Here is a 16,331-nt window from a genome sequence, read left to right on the forward strand (position 1 = left end):
GTTCTACCACGATGCAAACGTGATGCTTCTGAAGGTAGATTTCGCTAAATTCTACGATTTCGTAAATTTTATAACCAGTCCGATTGGATTATATATGTCTCAACGTTTTTAGATCCCAATGAATCCTAACAATTTTCACCATTACCATTGCTGCTAGAGGCACAAATCTAGACGATAGACTAGGAAACGAAGGACATCAATTTTTAAAAAATGCTGATTTGGCAAGCAGTTTGCTAACATATCCTGAATCCATGACCATAAGCATAACATACCTTCTCTACCCATAAAAATTAAACGAGTTGGTGATCTGCAGAAACCGTTATCGATCGAACAAACTGTAGGTACTGTAACTAAACATTAACTAAATTTCTTTGAAAATCTAGAGCTCCATCACCACAGTAATATCAGAAAGCTGCCTACATCTAGGCAATTACCTCATTGCATTTAGTGATTCGTTATGTAGATTTTCGTTTCCTAATACTTATTCGTATCGGTGCTTAATGCAATAGCGTCAGAAAGAAAGATTGAATGGTTTGCTAGCATTGTTGAAGAACGCCTTGCAGTACTGACGAGATTGGAAAGCATCACCACTAATTCAAACGAGAGCAACATTCACTCTCACATTTCGCTGCACTTTTCAGTATAGTTAAGGCGTTTCGTACGATCGGTGTATTTGCGATTTTTCTTCTCGATCTACTATTTGTCTTAGTATATTTCGACTAAACAAATCTTCCGAAATTTATCAATAATATCGTTTGTGGAGTATAATTTCTATAAATCTTGCAAAAATGGACGTTGAAAACAATAAAGATACGTCACTGAAACCGGGATCAAGTGCACCTATGGTAAGCGTGATATAAAACGTAATTTTGTGTATGCACAGCGTTGGTCACAAACCCATATAATTATTTTTAACCACGAAAATTGTCATCTACGTAGATCGATCCAACGACGGGTGAAGTGATACCGAACGTAAACACCTACCAGCAAAAGAAGAATCTGGCCCAGGGCATGATGGACTTGGCTCTGGTGTCCGCCAACGCCAATCAGCTGCGCTATGTTCTGGAATCTTTTACGCGCCATCCTTACTACTACTTCAGTTTGATCTTTATTTCCGTCAGTTTGATCATTCAGATCGGTGTCGGAGTTGGACTGATCATGAACAGCCGGTACGACGTTAACGACAGGCGTGAAATATGCAAGGCAAACAGAATCAACGATTTGGTCACGATCGGCATCTTTCTGATAACGCTGGTCAATGTGCTGATATCGGCATTCGGCGTGGCTCCCCGAGTGGACTGAATCGGAATGTGTGAAATTGTGGATACAGTGGATTGCTGTAGAGTGTATTTTCTAAGTGTGTTTTATTGTGACAGTTCTATTATTAAAAGTGACGGTTCTATTATTAGAACTGATTAAAAAGTGTAATATTTGATTTTTGAGTTTGTTTAGGAACCAAAAATGGCCAAAATCTATCAAACTGAAGCTGAATATTCGAATTTGATCATGATGAGGAAGATCGTATACGAATAATTACAAACTAATTTGTATCGACGCTGTACGTATCTCTGGCCAGAGTGTTATTAATGCAGCTTTCTTTATACAATAATAAATTTAATTGAAGAATTCAAACATGAAATGATAAATAGTGTTTTGTACTCCATTTGAATGGCTTCATTTGAGAAAAGGTGACTTACGAAGAATTGTACAAGTTGACAGATAACGTCGAGTTACTAAAACGAATTTTGCTAATTAGATTCCAACACAAATTTAACCTATCGGCAGTCTACTGCAAGAGTGCAAACACCAAGACGCGCTTGCGGACTAGTTACATTTGACAAATCTGTCAGAGTGAATTTTATGCGCTAACAGTACACCACATTGAATTGCTTTGCTTCAATGCTTTTTCACTCTGTCTATGACTAGCGTATGATGTAGCGTTTGCACGATTCCTGATTCATAATAAGTTGAGTTATTTGCGAGATCAAAACAATAGCACAAGAATATTGGTTTATACTCGATTTGTTTCTTGATGTCTATTTTTACCCAATTTATATTGCTACGATTTCATCGTGCTGATGTTGAAAAAGAATCACAAACGTTATATATTTATAGCCAGCATTTAGGCGCAAGAGATTTGCAACTATTTATTGCAAATAAAGTTAATGCTATGCTCAAAACACTTTTTGCTATTAAACCTAAGTATAATGTCTAAACTGACGTCCCGGACGAAACAAGTTCCGGCTTACTAGCCGTACAGATTATAGTACACAGGAGTCTTTTTTATGCGTTGTTTAATTCGGTTTTTACGTGGCTTTTTCACGCGGTTTTTTTACGCAGATTTCCGAAATCACGCGGTTTTTTTGCGCGGATTTCCCAAGCTACGCGGTTTTCTTGTTTTGTTTTAGAAATGCATGAAACTTCGAGATCTGGTGTTATTCCGAAATTTTTTTTTAAGTCAATTATTTAACACTTGAAAATTTTCGATTTTTTTCTGAAAAAAAAGTTCAATGCATGAACGTTTAATGCATTTCTAAGATATTTGGCATCAAAAATATGTTTTTCTTCAGTTTTGAGGTTCTTTTTACGCGGATTTCCGAAGTTACGCGGATTTTTTTGTGATTTTTTTTATGCGGTACGTATTTCCCGCGTAAAAAGAGATTTCAGAGTGATTTTTAGGGAAACATTATGATTTTTTTACCCCCAAATTTATGTTAGGTGCATATACCATGTCGCGATAGTAGTTGTATGTATGTATATGTATGTATGTATGTGTGAAGCAAGAACATCCGGCCATATAAAAAAAGAATTTCGCTGTACCAGCTTAAACCCGCCTGATGGTTTGTTCGTTAGAAGGGTGCGTCTTACTCATTTCAGACCTTTAGGGAGAAACACAAAGCTTTCCCCGCGTGACTCAGGTTGGCAATCCACTCCATCATCCAGTCATTCACTTGTAAGATACCCTGATGCACTCTCTGTCCCTCCCCGTTGTCGATATACTTGAGCATAATACACAAAAATATAATATAATATAATATAATATAATAAAATATAATATAATATAATATAATATAATATAATATAATATAATATAATATAATATAATATAACTACAGAGAACAGACATCCAAACTAGTACAAACTTCTTCTAAAAGCTGTGTAAAGCATACAAGTGAAAATCCGTTAAAAATCACCGTTGCACACGGCTTTGCACGTATGAATGTTTGTTGGATATCTTTTCTCTGTGATATAACATAATATAAAATAATATGACACAGTATAATATAATATAATATAGCACAATATAATAAACCATTACACAATATATTCTATCAATATACTATAACATAATACAATATAACACAATACATATACTATAATATAATATAATATAATATAATATAATATAATATAATATAATATAATATAATATAATATAATATAATATAATATAATATAATATAATACAATATAATATGATATAATGCAAGGCAGTATAATACAACATAATATAACATAACAGAAGATAATATATGAAATAATATGCTATGATACAATGTATAACAGTTACTGTTGCAGTGTAAGTTATGCTTGTTTTTCGTCGCAGTATCGCAGGAAATATAATATTTAATTTTAAATAATAATAATAATAACTATAATAATAGTAATAATAATAATAATAATAATAATAATAATAATAATAATAATAATAATAATAATAATAATAATAATAATAATAATAATAATAATAATAATAATAATAATAATAATAATAATAATAATAATAATAATAATAATAATAATAATAATAATAATAATAATAATAATAATAATAATAATAATAATATTATCGTTCATTTCGACGTTTACAAATTTTTGGGTTGTTTTCGTTGCCTTTCGTTTTAAATTAAAAATTTTAAAGTTAAGTTAATTTGGTAAACTTTAAAAAAAGAACAAGAATTAATACTTTTGAGCATTAGACCTTCTAATAACAAAATGTTGAGCCAGAGATGCCATATATACTTTTGAGACGAATATGTTTTGAGACGAATCGATTAGTAGATATTCAGAAACATGACGAACTGTAAGTCTTGAGACGAAAATGTGCCCTAAATGGAAAAGTGAGTTTGATTTAACTGAACAAAAACGATCACCGAAGAATTTAAAACCATTTCTTCCAATGGGAAAGTGTGACAATGAAAGACAATGAAACAGGTAGACTATTTGGCACTATAAACTGAGAATGCAAAACTTCAAGTGACTAGGTGCGGTTATTCAATTGACGATGAATTCTGGGAGCTTCGCCAACAAAAGTAAAATGAATGAGAATGGGTATGCTGACAGTCAACGACCAAAAATTTCATTTTCATCTAATAACATTCGATTGAAATGAAGTTTTACCGCTTTGGAAATGAAATAGGGAGCCGTTACCCTATTAGTTATTTTTATCAAAATGTTTATTGAAACAAACGAATTCACTGAACAAAACCAAATATCTAGTTTTGTAGATTCGAGCACTTATATTTCCTATACTAAATCAAATTTTCGTTTGTCACTATTTAAATTGAATAAATCGTTGCGTAAAACCCAATTTAGTCACTTTAACAATATTTTTCTCTGCGTGTGCCAGCATTTGTATTGAACTGATGCGCACTTACATACAACCAAAAGTTTAACAATATCTCAAAAAATCAACTTTCTTGCTGCTTCAAATAACATGTGAAACTTTTTACTACTAATCCTGGCAGATGATTTTAATTTTTAGGTGAAAACATGTTATCTAATACTTCGATTTAAGTTTACTCAATTAAACTAAAAATTACTAAACTTCAACCAAAATCACGAGTGAATTCCAAATATGTTCTAACACATGGATCAATAAGTCCCGAGACTAAAGCAGAGATGGCGCTCGTAGTAAACCAGTAACCACGTCTTTCTAGAGTACTAACCTTTGCTTGAAACGGGTCCAAATTTTGAGTCGATCCGCCCAGAAACAGCTGAGTTATCGAGGTTGGAGTAAAGTCGTTTTGTAGTTTGTTTAAAAAATGGAAAAAAACCGAGTTTCGTGTTTTGATAAAACATTGTTTTTACAATGGGTAAAAACACCGTGCAAGCGAAACAATGGATTGAAAAATGTTATCCGGACTCTTGTCCATCAAAAGCAACGATTTGTCGGTGGTTCGCCGAGTTTAAACGTGGTCGTACCGACACAAATGCCGCGGAACGCTCGGGTAGACCTGTGGAAGCCGTTACACCGGAAAATGTGAGTGAAGTGACAAAAATTATAATGAAAGATCGTAAAGTGAAGCTCCGTGAGATTGCTGAGATGACACAGATATCATATGGAAGTGTATTCACTATCCTTCATGAAAAATTGAGCATGAAAAAGGTTTTTTCCAAGTGGGTGCCGCGATTGCTTTCGATGGAACAAAAACAGCAACGAGTCGATTATTCAGAAAGCAGTTTATCGAAAAAAAAGAACGTTGGAACCATTGTATCACCCTAAAAGGTGATTATGATGATGAGTAAAAAAAAATTTTGCAAAAAAAATGTTGTTTCCATTGTTAGTCTCGGGACTTATTGATCCATGTGATAAGTAAAGATATTTGGATTTATCTTACTCTGAAAATAAAATGATAACAAGTAGTACATTGATAGCAATATAAGAAGCATTAGAAAAATCCCGAGAAAAACAATCTTTGATTAACAGAGTATTCTCACCTAATGTTTGAGTGTTTTCATCAGCGTATTAGATAGCAAAGAAATAGTTTTTAAAGGTTTGGTAACTGTTTGATGGACTTTTTCCTACGTCTGAAAACAACCATCGAATTTTCAGAACAACCATGCTCTCGAGCAGAGTTATTTTGGATGAAGTAAATAACATCTCGACTGTTAGATCTCAACCAAAAGTTAAAATTATTCACGAAACGGTTCATAGCTTAAAATTTTGAACAAGTTCCGAGCAAACTGAAACTGAGCTGAACAATTTGCGTTCACGAGCAGCCAGCAAAATGACGATTTAGCACGATCTACTTCTTTACACCCCACTAGAAGCAATTGTTAATTATTTCGTATATGAGGAAAATGCACTCGGCTTTGCTTGATATCGAAGCAGTTGAATAATTTAATCCTTTCTAGGACCAATAAATCGGACAAATGTCTTTTTCTGTATTTTTGTCCGATTTCTGCCATTTATTAAATAGATATTGACATTTATTAATTATCCTATACATCTAAATCAACTGCATGGAATCTAAAATAAGATATGTTACGGCACATTCGAAGAATATTAAAATCACAAAAAGAACTTTTTTGTTCAGTATTGTTCGATACACACAAGTTTATAATCCAACAAACTACTCGACCAACGAATTCATCTATGATTCTAAATATTTAAAGAGTACTAGAATATAAGAAAAGTAATAGAATTGAATTTAATCAAGGTATTACGTACATTCACCAACGGCTTCCAAAATACATGCCTGCGACTAGAACGCATTCTATAACAATGCTATCCGAAGATTCAGTAACAGTAACAGAATGAATTCACAACAGCCTATAAAATAAATAGAATCATAACAAGACCGCCTGCAATCACAAACATTAACACTTGAACACAAATTTGAACTGAGAAACTTGTCGATATACAACCAACAGTGGTAGCTCTGTAAATATGTTCGTACGAAAAATATTTCAACAAGATTCAACAAACAAATTAAATTGGTGCCACAGTAAGCATTCCAACGTTTTGCTCCTCATCGTGATAATCAAGAACAGAAATTTACATATCAGAAGCTCTAATAATCTTATTTAGCACCAACGCACTATTCAAATACTTCATTCCTATTTAAAATATCAGCTCCAAATGCTAGAACAGTCTTCCAGTACCCGTTGAGTTCTCCGTCAATTCAGATCAGGTGCAATCATATACTGCAAGTATGGCAAACATTCGAAAAATTATTTCAACAAAAAAATGTCCCAAGGTTGTAGCTCCCTACAAGTAAACATCCAATGTGTTGAACTCCTGGGTTCAAGTATTCAACTTAAATACTAACATCATATTTCAGTCAAGCTGTGATTGCCGATCATACGGTTTATTGCTCCGGAGTTCTTGGCTTGGAAGTAGAATCGCTGCAACTGGTTGAAGGAGGTGCAGCAGCTCAGACTGCCAAGGCACTGGAACACTTGACTACTTTGCTTGAGGTTGCCGATTCCAGCATTGCCAATGTAGTGAAAACAACGGTACTTCTCGCCGATATGAACGATTATGCCGTAGTAAATGAAGAATACAAAAAAGGTTGGTATTCTAATGATGCAGTCAATTACTTAACCTAACTTAATACATATGAAATGTTTTCCGTAGTATTTTCCAGTAACTTTCCGGCGCGAACTTGTTTTGCAGTGAACAAACTTCCACTGGGAGCCGCCGTAGAAATCGAGGCAATCGCATTAACCGGTGAAGTGATCCAAGTCTCATCGTAATGCCTTTCAGGCTCAGTCTTACGATCACACAATCTCCGTAATTTCAATCAATTAGCACGTGTTGTGAAGACGCGGGTGCTAAATGGAATTTTATAAAAACGTCAACGTGGTGATTCCTATCTGGATGTCTTCTATATACTTATGTGAACAGATATTTTGTGAACATAGTTTTCTTTGTTATTAAAAATATTTCGATCTCCGGCATTACAATTACCGTGTCAATTCTTCAATCTGAAAAAATTACCAAAGCCAATCATATGCCTGTACTAGATTACTATGAATTAAAATTTACCTCACTTTACGTACCACATTCACCTACACTCTAAGAAAATGTCGTGTAAATGTAAAAGTTAATAATTTTTTGCTTCGTAAATCACCTAAATCATTATTATTCATTTAGGCTAAATGAATAATAATACACATATATTTAGAAACCGTTAAAAAGTCATACACTGCACAGTGGTTCGGATCCACAATTTAGGGGGACAAAAACATTTGTGGCTTAGCCTTATACTTTAGAGCTATGATGTCTTCGGAACAAATGATCAGTGAAAGATAAGCCATATTTTGAAGCATATGGTATTAGGGTGGTTCTATGTTATGTTATGTTATGTCGTTTAACACTTTCGTATCGTTCAGGCAGAATACTAGCTTCGTTGATACAAATACTTTCCCCAGTACTGTGGGAGAAAGCTCTGCAATTTCTGCATTTACTTTGTCCACTTCCTGCTGTTATTTCCGTGTTTTCCTTTTGAAAGATTATTATTCTGGGCAGCAAAGGGAAACAGATGAAGGATAATTGTTGTTCCAGATTATTCAGCCTTCTTGCTCAACAATCAATCGCAAGGGAACCAAACAGATAGCAAATAATGTACAGTAAGGAAGCGCAAGAGAGTCGAAATAAATCAATTCGCAAGTATAGGCAGTTCCATCCGCAGAACTTCAATCGTTTAGTGAATCTAGAGGATGTATTCAAACGATTTCTTTGAACGTCTGATCCTGTAATAGCATTATCGAATAGAGTAACAACCAACGTGAATGTACTCCATCTTCCCGATTATGCAGCTGAATTAACATTTTTAATTTTAACACGCTAGAAGACAGCAATACCTTATTTTAATATGTATAGCTAATAAATGTCTTACATGAAAGAGCATTTTTCAATGAAAAAACCCAATGTTTGAACACAATTTAAAAAATTTAAAAAAATATCTCCTCCGCCATTTTTTCTATAAACATGCTCGAAAGTATTTTCTATCAAATGAAAGAAACCGATTTTTTTTTCGTTTGCTCCAATGTTAGATATAGCAGTTTAAAAATGATCTGTTTTTGAACTAGTTTTGCTCATAACTTCGGTTCAGAAAACGCTACCTGAATGCGCTAGTCATGAAAAAATTGGTTTCAATAAACTCTAAAAGATATTCAAAGACACCAAAATCGAGAAGTGAATATTAAGAATGCTAGAGCAAAAAATCTGATTTTTTTAGGAACACCCTAAGTTGATCTATTAAAATAGCTGTAACCCTAAAACCGTTAGAGATACTATAATAGTGTTTTCAGCAAAGTTGCTTGACATAAGTTTTCCTACAATTTTGCCGAAGAATACAGTCCTCTATCTCAACACATACGGAAAATAATTTTTGCATCACCCTAATAATTAGAACCACTCTAATACCATATGCTTCAAAACATGGCTTATCTTTCACTGATCATTTGTTCCGAAGACATCATAGCTCTAAAGTATAAGGCTAAGACACAAATGTTTTTGTCCCCCTAAATTATGGATCCGGACCATCGTGCACTGGTTTTACACGTGGTTTTTTTTATGCTGTTTCTTTTTACGCAGATTTCCGAAATTACGCAGTTTTTTCACGCGGATTTCCGAAGTTATGCGGTTTTCGTGTTTTGTTTTAGAAATGCACGAAACTTCGAGGTCTGGTGTTATTCCGAAATTTTTTTTAAATCAACTCTTTGACACTTAAAGAAAATTTTGGATTTTTTTCAAGAAAAAAAATGTTTAGATTACACCAGATCGCGTCTCAAAGACGATTTTCACCACCAGATCTGGACGTATCATGCTTTTCTAAGATATTCGGCATAAAAATATATCATTTTGTTCTTCAGTATTGAGTTTTCTTGCGCGGATTGCCGAAGTTATGCAAATTTTCAAAGTTACGCGTTTTTTTTTTCAAAAGCTTCAAAGACATTACCATAGTTTATCAATTTTGTAATTCAAAAGTCACCAGTCCCGCGAAATTTTCTGGATACCCACGACCTTAACTAGATTCTATGAAACCAAACAATTCCGTACTGTACATTTAACAATATATACATGACATATACAATTAGAGTGTAACGTTCGAAACTCACTTCACTGTTGGTGATGGTGATAGTTAAATAGAAACAAATATTCTGATTTTAATAACAAAATTAGTTGTCAATGAGAATTTCGTGTTGGATTGAAATATTACTTGTTTTTGTTCAGAATATTCGCCAACTAAACACATTCTATGAAAATAAGAGTTTTTCAGCAAAGTAAATTCTCAATTTTAACTAATTTCATAGTTATTTTGAAAATTTTGTTGTTAAAATTAACTAATTCAAAAACAGTAATACGAATTAGGCGCAGAGCTAATTTCGGTCGTTCCGAGAACTAATTTCGGTCGTTGGAGAACGGAAAACATCTTCTAAATGTGTAGGTCATATTAGTTGCTAGCCATACAAACTTACTTTCGCTATACTGGTTTCAGTTTCAGGTTCCGAAAATAGTGGTCTAATATTCCAAGGTTTAGGAACAGATAATAGTTCGACGAAGCCAAATCAGGTGAAAAAAGATTGATCTTACCGACCCATTGAGCCATCTTTGAGGCACTCGAGCCGACTTCAGTCCATTGTCGGATAATTTTTCTTTAATTCTGGTGTATAACAACGGATCCAGCCAAACATGGATTTGAAGTGCGCTTGCGTTCGTCTTTTTAGTCCTAAATAAGTATGTGCGGGATCCAGCGGCATGGTATCTTTCTCATCTGCAGAATCTTTCCAGAAGCCAAGATGGCTCGACGACGCCAGCTCAGTTGGCCGCCGACCCGCCGCCGGAAGCGTCGGCCTCTCGCTTACAAACTTGTAACCACCTCATTTGCTCGGTCTACTCAAAGCTGGTTTTCTTTGCTTTAGGTCTGACAGCACACGAACAAAAACGATGAGGCAGCCACATAAGATATTTTTTCAGTCATACTCAGTAAATGGACAATATCGCAAATTTTTCCTTCGTAGATACACCTAAGCAAATGCTGTGATGCTTAGTAGCTAATAAAGTCACAAGCTTTCCTTGGAAGTCCATTCTGGGGTTCTTGAATCAATCTTTATTCCAGAGAGTAGTCTTTCTGGATTAAACTCGGGGAAATGATTTTATCCGTTATTATAAATATGAAATATGTCAGAAGTACAATTGTAGGCAGGCACGACAACTATGGGGGAGCAAAGCACTTCTTGCCCCTCCGACAAGATTTATAGGAGTGGCCATGCCTTACCAATATTTTGGCCACTGGAATAAATATTTGAAAATTTGCTAGAAATATCTTATGATAAAACACTTTTTTTCTATTATCCAACTTCGTTAACGATTACGGAGACGAACTACAAATATTTAAACTAATTTACTACAATGCGAAGTGTTCTATACTTTACCACTTTCGAATATTAATTATTACTGGAATAGTAAGGATAATGTTTGTGATCGTTTCAAAACATTTGGAAGAGAATATAAACTTTCTTACTTGGTTGCTTTTTTATTTGGCCTAACCTCTCCGTCAACAAAATGGGCGTTAACGCTATCATCTTTCGTTTGTCTTTATTTTAAATCAATTCCAATCACGATAATAAGACCATTTAGAGATTCGTCGAAATTGTATTCGGCGAGATGGGATTCGGTGGAATGGCACATTCGGCGGAATGGCTGCCGGCGAAACGGACTCGAGTTCTGTCCTTGTAGTAATCTTTTTACACATTTTTATTTCAGCTTTTTCGTTCGTCAACTTCCGATTTCCATTTTGACGTTTTTCTAATTCACCTTTTATCGTGTAAATTATGGCATAGCATTATGACTTTATTATGCAGCCCATCTGGGTTCGATTTCCAACCCCCTACAGAGGGTTAAACCTTCTTCAAACCTCTATGATAAAAAAATAATTACTACGACAAATCTTTTCTTATATAATTTAAGTGCCCTAAATTGTTAAACTGTACCTTGATTCAATGCATTGTTTTATTACACTTTTATTCAGCAAAACGAAAAAAAAACATTTAAATGTTGATGCACATCTTTAAATTTATAATCCATAATTTAAGATGTTCTGAAAAATGCGAAAATGACTCGCAGTACTCAAAATGAAATGCGCAGTAACGAACAGAAACTAAAGTAATACTGAAGCTTTAGGGTATGTTCAGGAATGTTCTAGTTCTAGATGAATGATTTATATCAGTTTAAAAATTCAAATCTAAAAATTATAACAAAATAAACTCAGCAGCTGCAAGATTGATATGGGTGGTCTATAATGTAATTGAAACTGAAACAAACGTATTCCCAGCAAGCCGTTTTAGTTTTATTTATTCGAACAGTTCTATTGTCAAATTTAAAACAGGAACACGCTGCCGTTCTATTTTTTCTATATTTGAAACACAGATGAAACGCTGCTGGGGCTGCCAGTTTGTTTTGTTACAATTTCTAGTTTTAAATTTTAAAACTGATATAAATTATGCATCTAGAACTAGAACACTTCTAAATATGCCCTTAGGGCATATTCAGTAGTGTTCTAGTTCTAGATGCATAATTTATGTCAGTTACAAAATTTAAATCTGGATTTTATAACAAGAAAAACTGGCAGCCTCAGCAGTGTTTTACTCGTGTTTCAAATATACAAAAAATAGAACGGCATCGTAGACCAGTTTTAAATTTGACAGAAGAACTGGTCGAATAAATAAAACTAGAACGGCTTGCTGGGGATACATTTGTTCCAGTTTCTGTTCTATTATAGATTTTCCATATAGAACTTCTATCTGCTGAATTTGCTCTTAGGACTTGTTCGGGAGTGTCCTAGTTCTAGATGCATAATTTGTGTCAGTTTTAAAATTTAAATCTAGCAATTATAACAAAATAAACTGACAGCCCCAGCAGCGTTTTATCCAAAGATAAACTCAAGATGGAATACTCTAAGATTTTTCATATACCATTGAAACTGGACCCCTCGATGAAATCGGTTCACCGTCAGTTGCAGTACAATTCTTATTTAAAACAAAACAACAAGCGTCGAATCGCTAAATGCGTCGTAACTATGATGGAAATCGTCGTATTTTGCTACATATCGAGTGGATTTTGGAACAGGAAAACAAAAATCAATTAGAATTATTGCTAGGAATCTGTTCAGTTTGCAATATTCTTATCTTACGAAGCATTGAAGCGAATGTATGTTACAACATATTTTGTACGGTATGTTTACATATGTTTCCTTCCAAACTGTTGTTGCTTGTTGCTATGGAATTTTACCGTCATTTTCAAATGTTTATCGACGCTTATTTACGAAGGTTCTACAAAATTACACTATTACTTAGTTCACTGGTTCACAATTACTGGTTCGATATTTTTCGATGGATCGTATGGGACATTGTAATCTTGAGTTTATCTTTGGTTTTATCTACATTTCAAATATCTCGGTTAATTTTTCAAAAGGACGTATAAGTAAGTGACAGTTTCTCTTTGTTTATGTTCTCTTCTATTAATTACCAAGCGGTTTCCACGTTTATCACTCAACTCTTTGCATGAAATGATACCCGACACTTACGACTTTCAAACAGAATAGTGATATCAAAGAAAATCTTTTTAATCACATCACAATAATCGAAAGAGAGAGTGATTAAAGAAAAACTGTCACTTGCTTATACGCCCTTTTGAAAAATTACCTGAGATATAGAAAAAATAGAGCGGCAGCGTATACCAGTTTTAAATTTGACTGTTCGAATAAATTAAACTAAAACGGTTTGCTGGGGATACGTTCGTTTCAGTTTCAGTTATTTTATAGACCTCCCATATGAATCTTGCAGCTGCTGAATTTGCTCTAAGGGCATATTCAGGAGTGTTCTAGTTCTAGATGCATAATTTATGTCAGTTTTAAAATTTATATCTAGAAATTATAACAAAATAAACTGGCAGCCGCAGCAGCGTTTTATCTGTGTTTCAAATATAGAAAAAATAGAACGGCAATGTATACCAGTTTTAAATTTGACAGTAGAACTGGTCGAATAAATAAAACTAAAACGTATTGCTGGGGATACGTTTGTTTCAGTTCCATTTACATTATAGACCACCCATATGAATCTTGCAGCTGCTGAATTTGCTCTAAGGGTTCTAGTTGTAGAATATTGCTGGGAATACGTTTGTTTCAGTTTCAGTTACATTACAGACCACCCATATAAATCTTGTGTTCTCTTACCTGTTTAATTAAACAACATCAACTGTGTTATTTCTGCTTTTATGGAGTTGCTTTGAATTGAATTCAATGGTCGCTAAAAAAATCTAAATTCACAAATCTGCTGTTAAAATTGGATGGTTTAGATACATGAAAACGATTTTATAAATTTAAAAGGTAAACTATTTAAATACTGTCGAAACAACTTTACACAAGTAGATATAGCTTATCATTCATAGCCTGTAACACAGAAGCAAAGCTTCAATAAGAGGAAGAGCAATTTTTCTTCATAAATCTGATAAAATAAAAACAATGTTTACCGTTTTACATACATTTACATTTTTTACGTCATGGCTCTAATTTTAATCAAAATCAATAAAATGTGTTTAGGCTGCTTATCAATTGTCGCCAACAATCCGTACTAATCGAGTATCACACTCAAACCTAAGTTACTATAGTAAGCGGTTGAAGTTACGTTGACACCTGAAGCACATCCCCGGTCAGTGCAATAGCTTCTATTTCGACAGCAGCTCCCAACGGAAGTTTATGTACTGCGAAACAGGTCCGTGCTGGAAAGTTGCTGGTGAATACTGCAATCAATCGGAAAATAAAGACATTGGTCAAAGTTCACCTTACTCGATCTGCTACGTCCGTAGCTTATCGCAATGTACTTGAACCTCACCTTTCTTGTACTCATCGTTCACGGCTCCGTAGTCAGCCATATCAGTCAAAAGAATAGTGGTTTTCACTACTTTTTCGACACTTGATCCGGATTCCTGCAGCAGAGTGGACAGATGTTCGAGTGCTTTAGCGGTTTGGGTTGCAGCTCCGCCTTCGACTAATTTCAGCGATCCCAACTCCATTCCCAAGACACCGGAACAGTAAACCGTACGATCGGCGATCACCGCTTGGCTTAAATTCAATTTGGATAATTCTAGAACTTCACATAATAAAAAAAACAGTTTGAAGTAAACACTTACTTATAAGGTGCCGCTGCCTTTGGACATTTTGCAGTGGAAATAATTTTTCGCACAATACTAGCCATTTCAGAATCGTATCGCTTGCAACAGAGTTCGCCAGCTGACTGATTGATGTGTTCAGCTAACTCCCAGATCGAGCAAGTTGATTTTGCACGAGTAAAATAAACTGGAACTGATAAGAATTATTACACTCCCACTAAAAGCATTACAACTTGCATTTCAAGTGGTAAAAACTATGCAACTTTTAGCCTTAAGGGCTGAGAACACTGGGTCGGGTTTAGATTTGGTATCGACAACGTTGATCCCTCAATTCCTTTTGCGTTTGCATGCTTAGGAACCTAGTTGAGTCCATTTTGTTTTGCTCTTCTCTCCTTTTTCCAAACGCTACCATAAAATTAAAACGAATAAAATGGTGGACGCATAGAAAATGACTTTGAACTAAATTATCTAGACTTTGTCACGATAGATTCATGATATAAGCCTTCAAAGTCGAGATTTTCGATAATCAAATAGACGTATGTCATTCCATGCGTTGCAATTTTTAGCAGTCCCTCATTCAGGAAACAAACACTTCTCCAACGGTAAACTTAATGAATCATACAATTTCACAGAATATTCTCAACTAAATTTCAAAGACATTGTCAGGTGAATTTTCCATTGCTTCCGTCAAAATTAGTTTGATACTTCCTTTACCGTTCCGTGACGGTGATGTTATGTGTGAATATCGCCATAAGAATGCATATTATTAATTTTGACGGTGACGGTGACGAAGGTGGACTGTGACGAAAGGTGACGGATCGTCTGAATCGTACTTTCTAACTAACTGCGTCTCTAAGATCCTGCATGTATGCCAAATTTCTTACTTAATCGTAAATACCTTATGATCAAAAAAGAACCGGAATTTTCATTTTAAAATTCCCGCGCTTGTCCAATCGGTTAACTTTTATTCTCTCAACGTTGGCAACACTTTTATACACATTCTGTCTAATTTTGACGCATATCGTACGATTAGTTTTTGGTTGGCGTCTATACAAAGAAGTTGAAAAATTTTCGTGTGGTGATTTTTATAATGGATGAAAATTTAGAACAACGTGCGTGCATCAAATATTGTGTTGCAAATGGATTCAAGTGTTCCGAAACGTTGAAAATGTTAGAAAAGGCCTTTGGTAAATCGTGTCTAGGAAAAACACAGGCATACGAGTAGTATAAACGCTTCAAAGGTCGTCGTACAAGCTTGGATCATGATGAGATCCCTGGCCGCCCAACAACATCTGTTACTGAAGAAAACATTGAATCGGCGAAGCAAATCGTGTTGCAAAATCGTTCTGTACCGATTAGAGAGATTGCTGTGTTGTTGGGCATCTCTTATGGATCAGCCGAACACATTTTAACTGACGTTTTGGGTTTA

At 34.5% G+C, this 16,331-nt stretch overlaps 3 protein-coding genes across 3 annotated transcripts; 2 read left to right on the plus strand and 1 right to left on the minus strand.

Moving 5' to 3' along the window:
* Positions 1 to 628: 628 nt before the first annotated feature.
* On the plus strand, positions 629 to 1,631 carry LOC131436616 (ninjurin-A). Its single transcript, XM_058605436.1, has 2 exons — positions 629 to 845; positions 940 to 1,631. Exons 1-2 carry the CDS (start codon positions 789 to 791, stop codon positions 1,300 to 1,302), a joined length of 420 nt encoding a protein of 139 aa, XP_058461419.1. The 5' UTR covers positions 629 to 788; the 3' UTR covers positions 1,303 to 1,631.
* A 5,246-nt stretch (positions 1,632 to 6,877) lies between these two features.
* On the plus strand, positions 6,878 to 7,692 carry LOC131437625 (rutC family protein UK114-like). Its single transcript, XM_058607096.1, has 3 exons — positions 6,878 to 7,000; positions 7,068 to 7,297; positions 7,364 to 7,692. The coding sequence occupies exons 1-3, from the start codon at positions 6,939 to 6,941 to the stop codon at positions 7,480 to 7,482; spliced, it is 411 nt and encodes a 136-aa protein (XP_058463079.1). The 5' UTR covers positions 6,878 to 6,938; the 3' UTR covers positions 7,483 to 7,692.
* Positions 7,693 to 14,258: 6,566 nt separating this feature from the next.
* On the minus strand, positions 14,259 to 15,073 carry LOC131436288 (rutC family protein UK114-like). Its single transcript, XM_058604929.1, has 3 exons — positions 14,924 to 15,073; positions 14,626 to 14,855; positions 14,259 to 14,533 (listed from the first exon to the last, which is right to left on the minus strand). The coding sequence occupies exons 1-3, from the start codon at positions 14,986 to 14,988 to the stop codon at positions 14,415 to 14,417; spliced, it is 414 nt and encodes a 137-aa protein (XP_058460912.1). The 5' UTR covers positions 14,989 to 15,073; the 3' UTR covers positions 14,259 to 14,414.
* Positions 15,074 to 16,331: the final 1,258 nt, after the last annotated feature.

Source organism: Malaya genurostris, chromosome 3 (assembly GCF_030247185.1).
Source record: "Malaya genurostris strain Urasoe2022 chromosome 3, Malgen_1.1, whole genome shotgun sequence".
Lineage (NCBI taxonomy): Eukaryota > Metazoa > Arthropoda > Insecta > Diptera > Culicidae > Malaya > Malaya genurostris.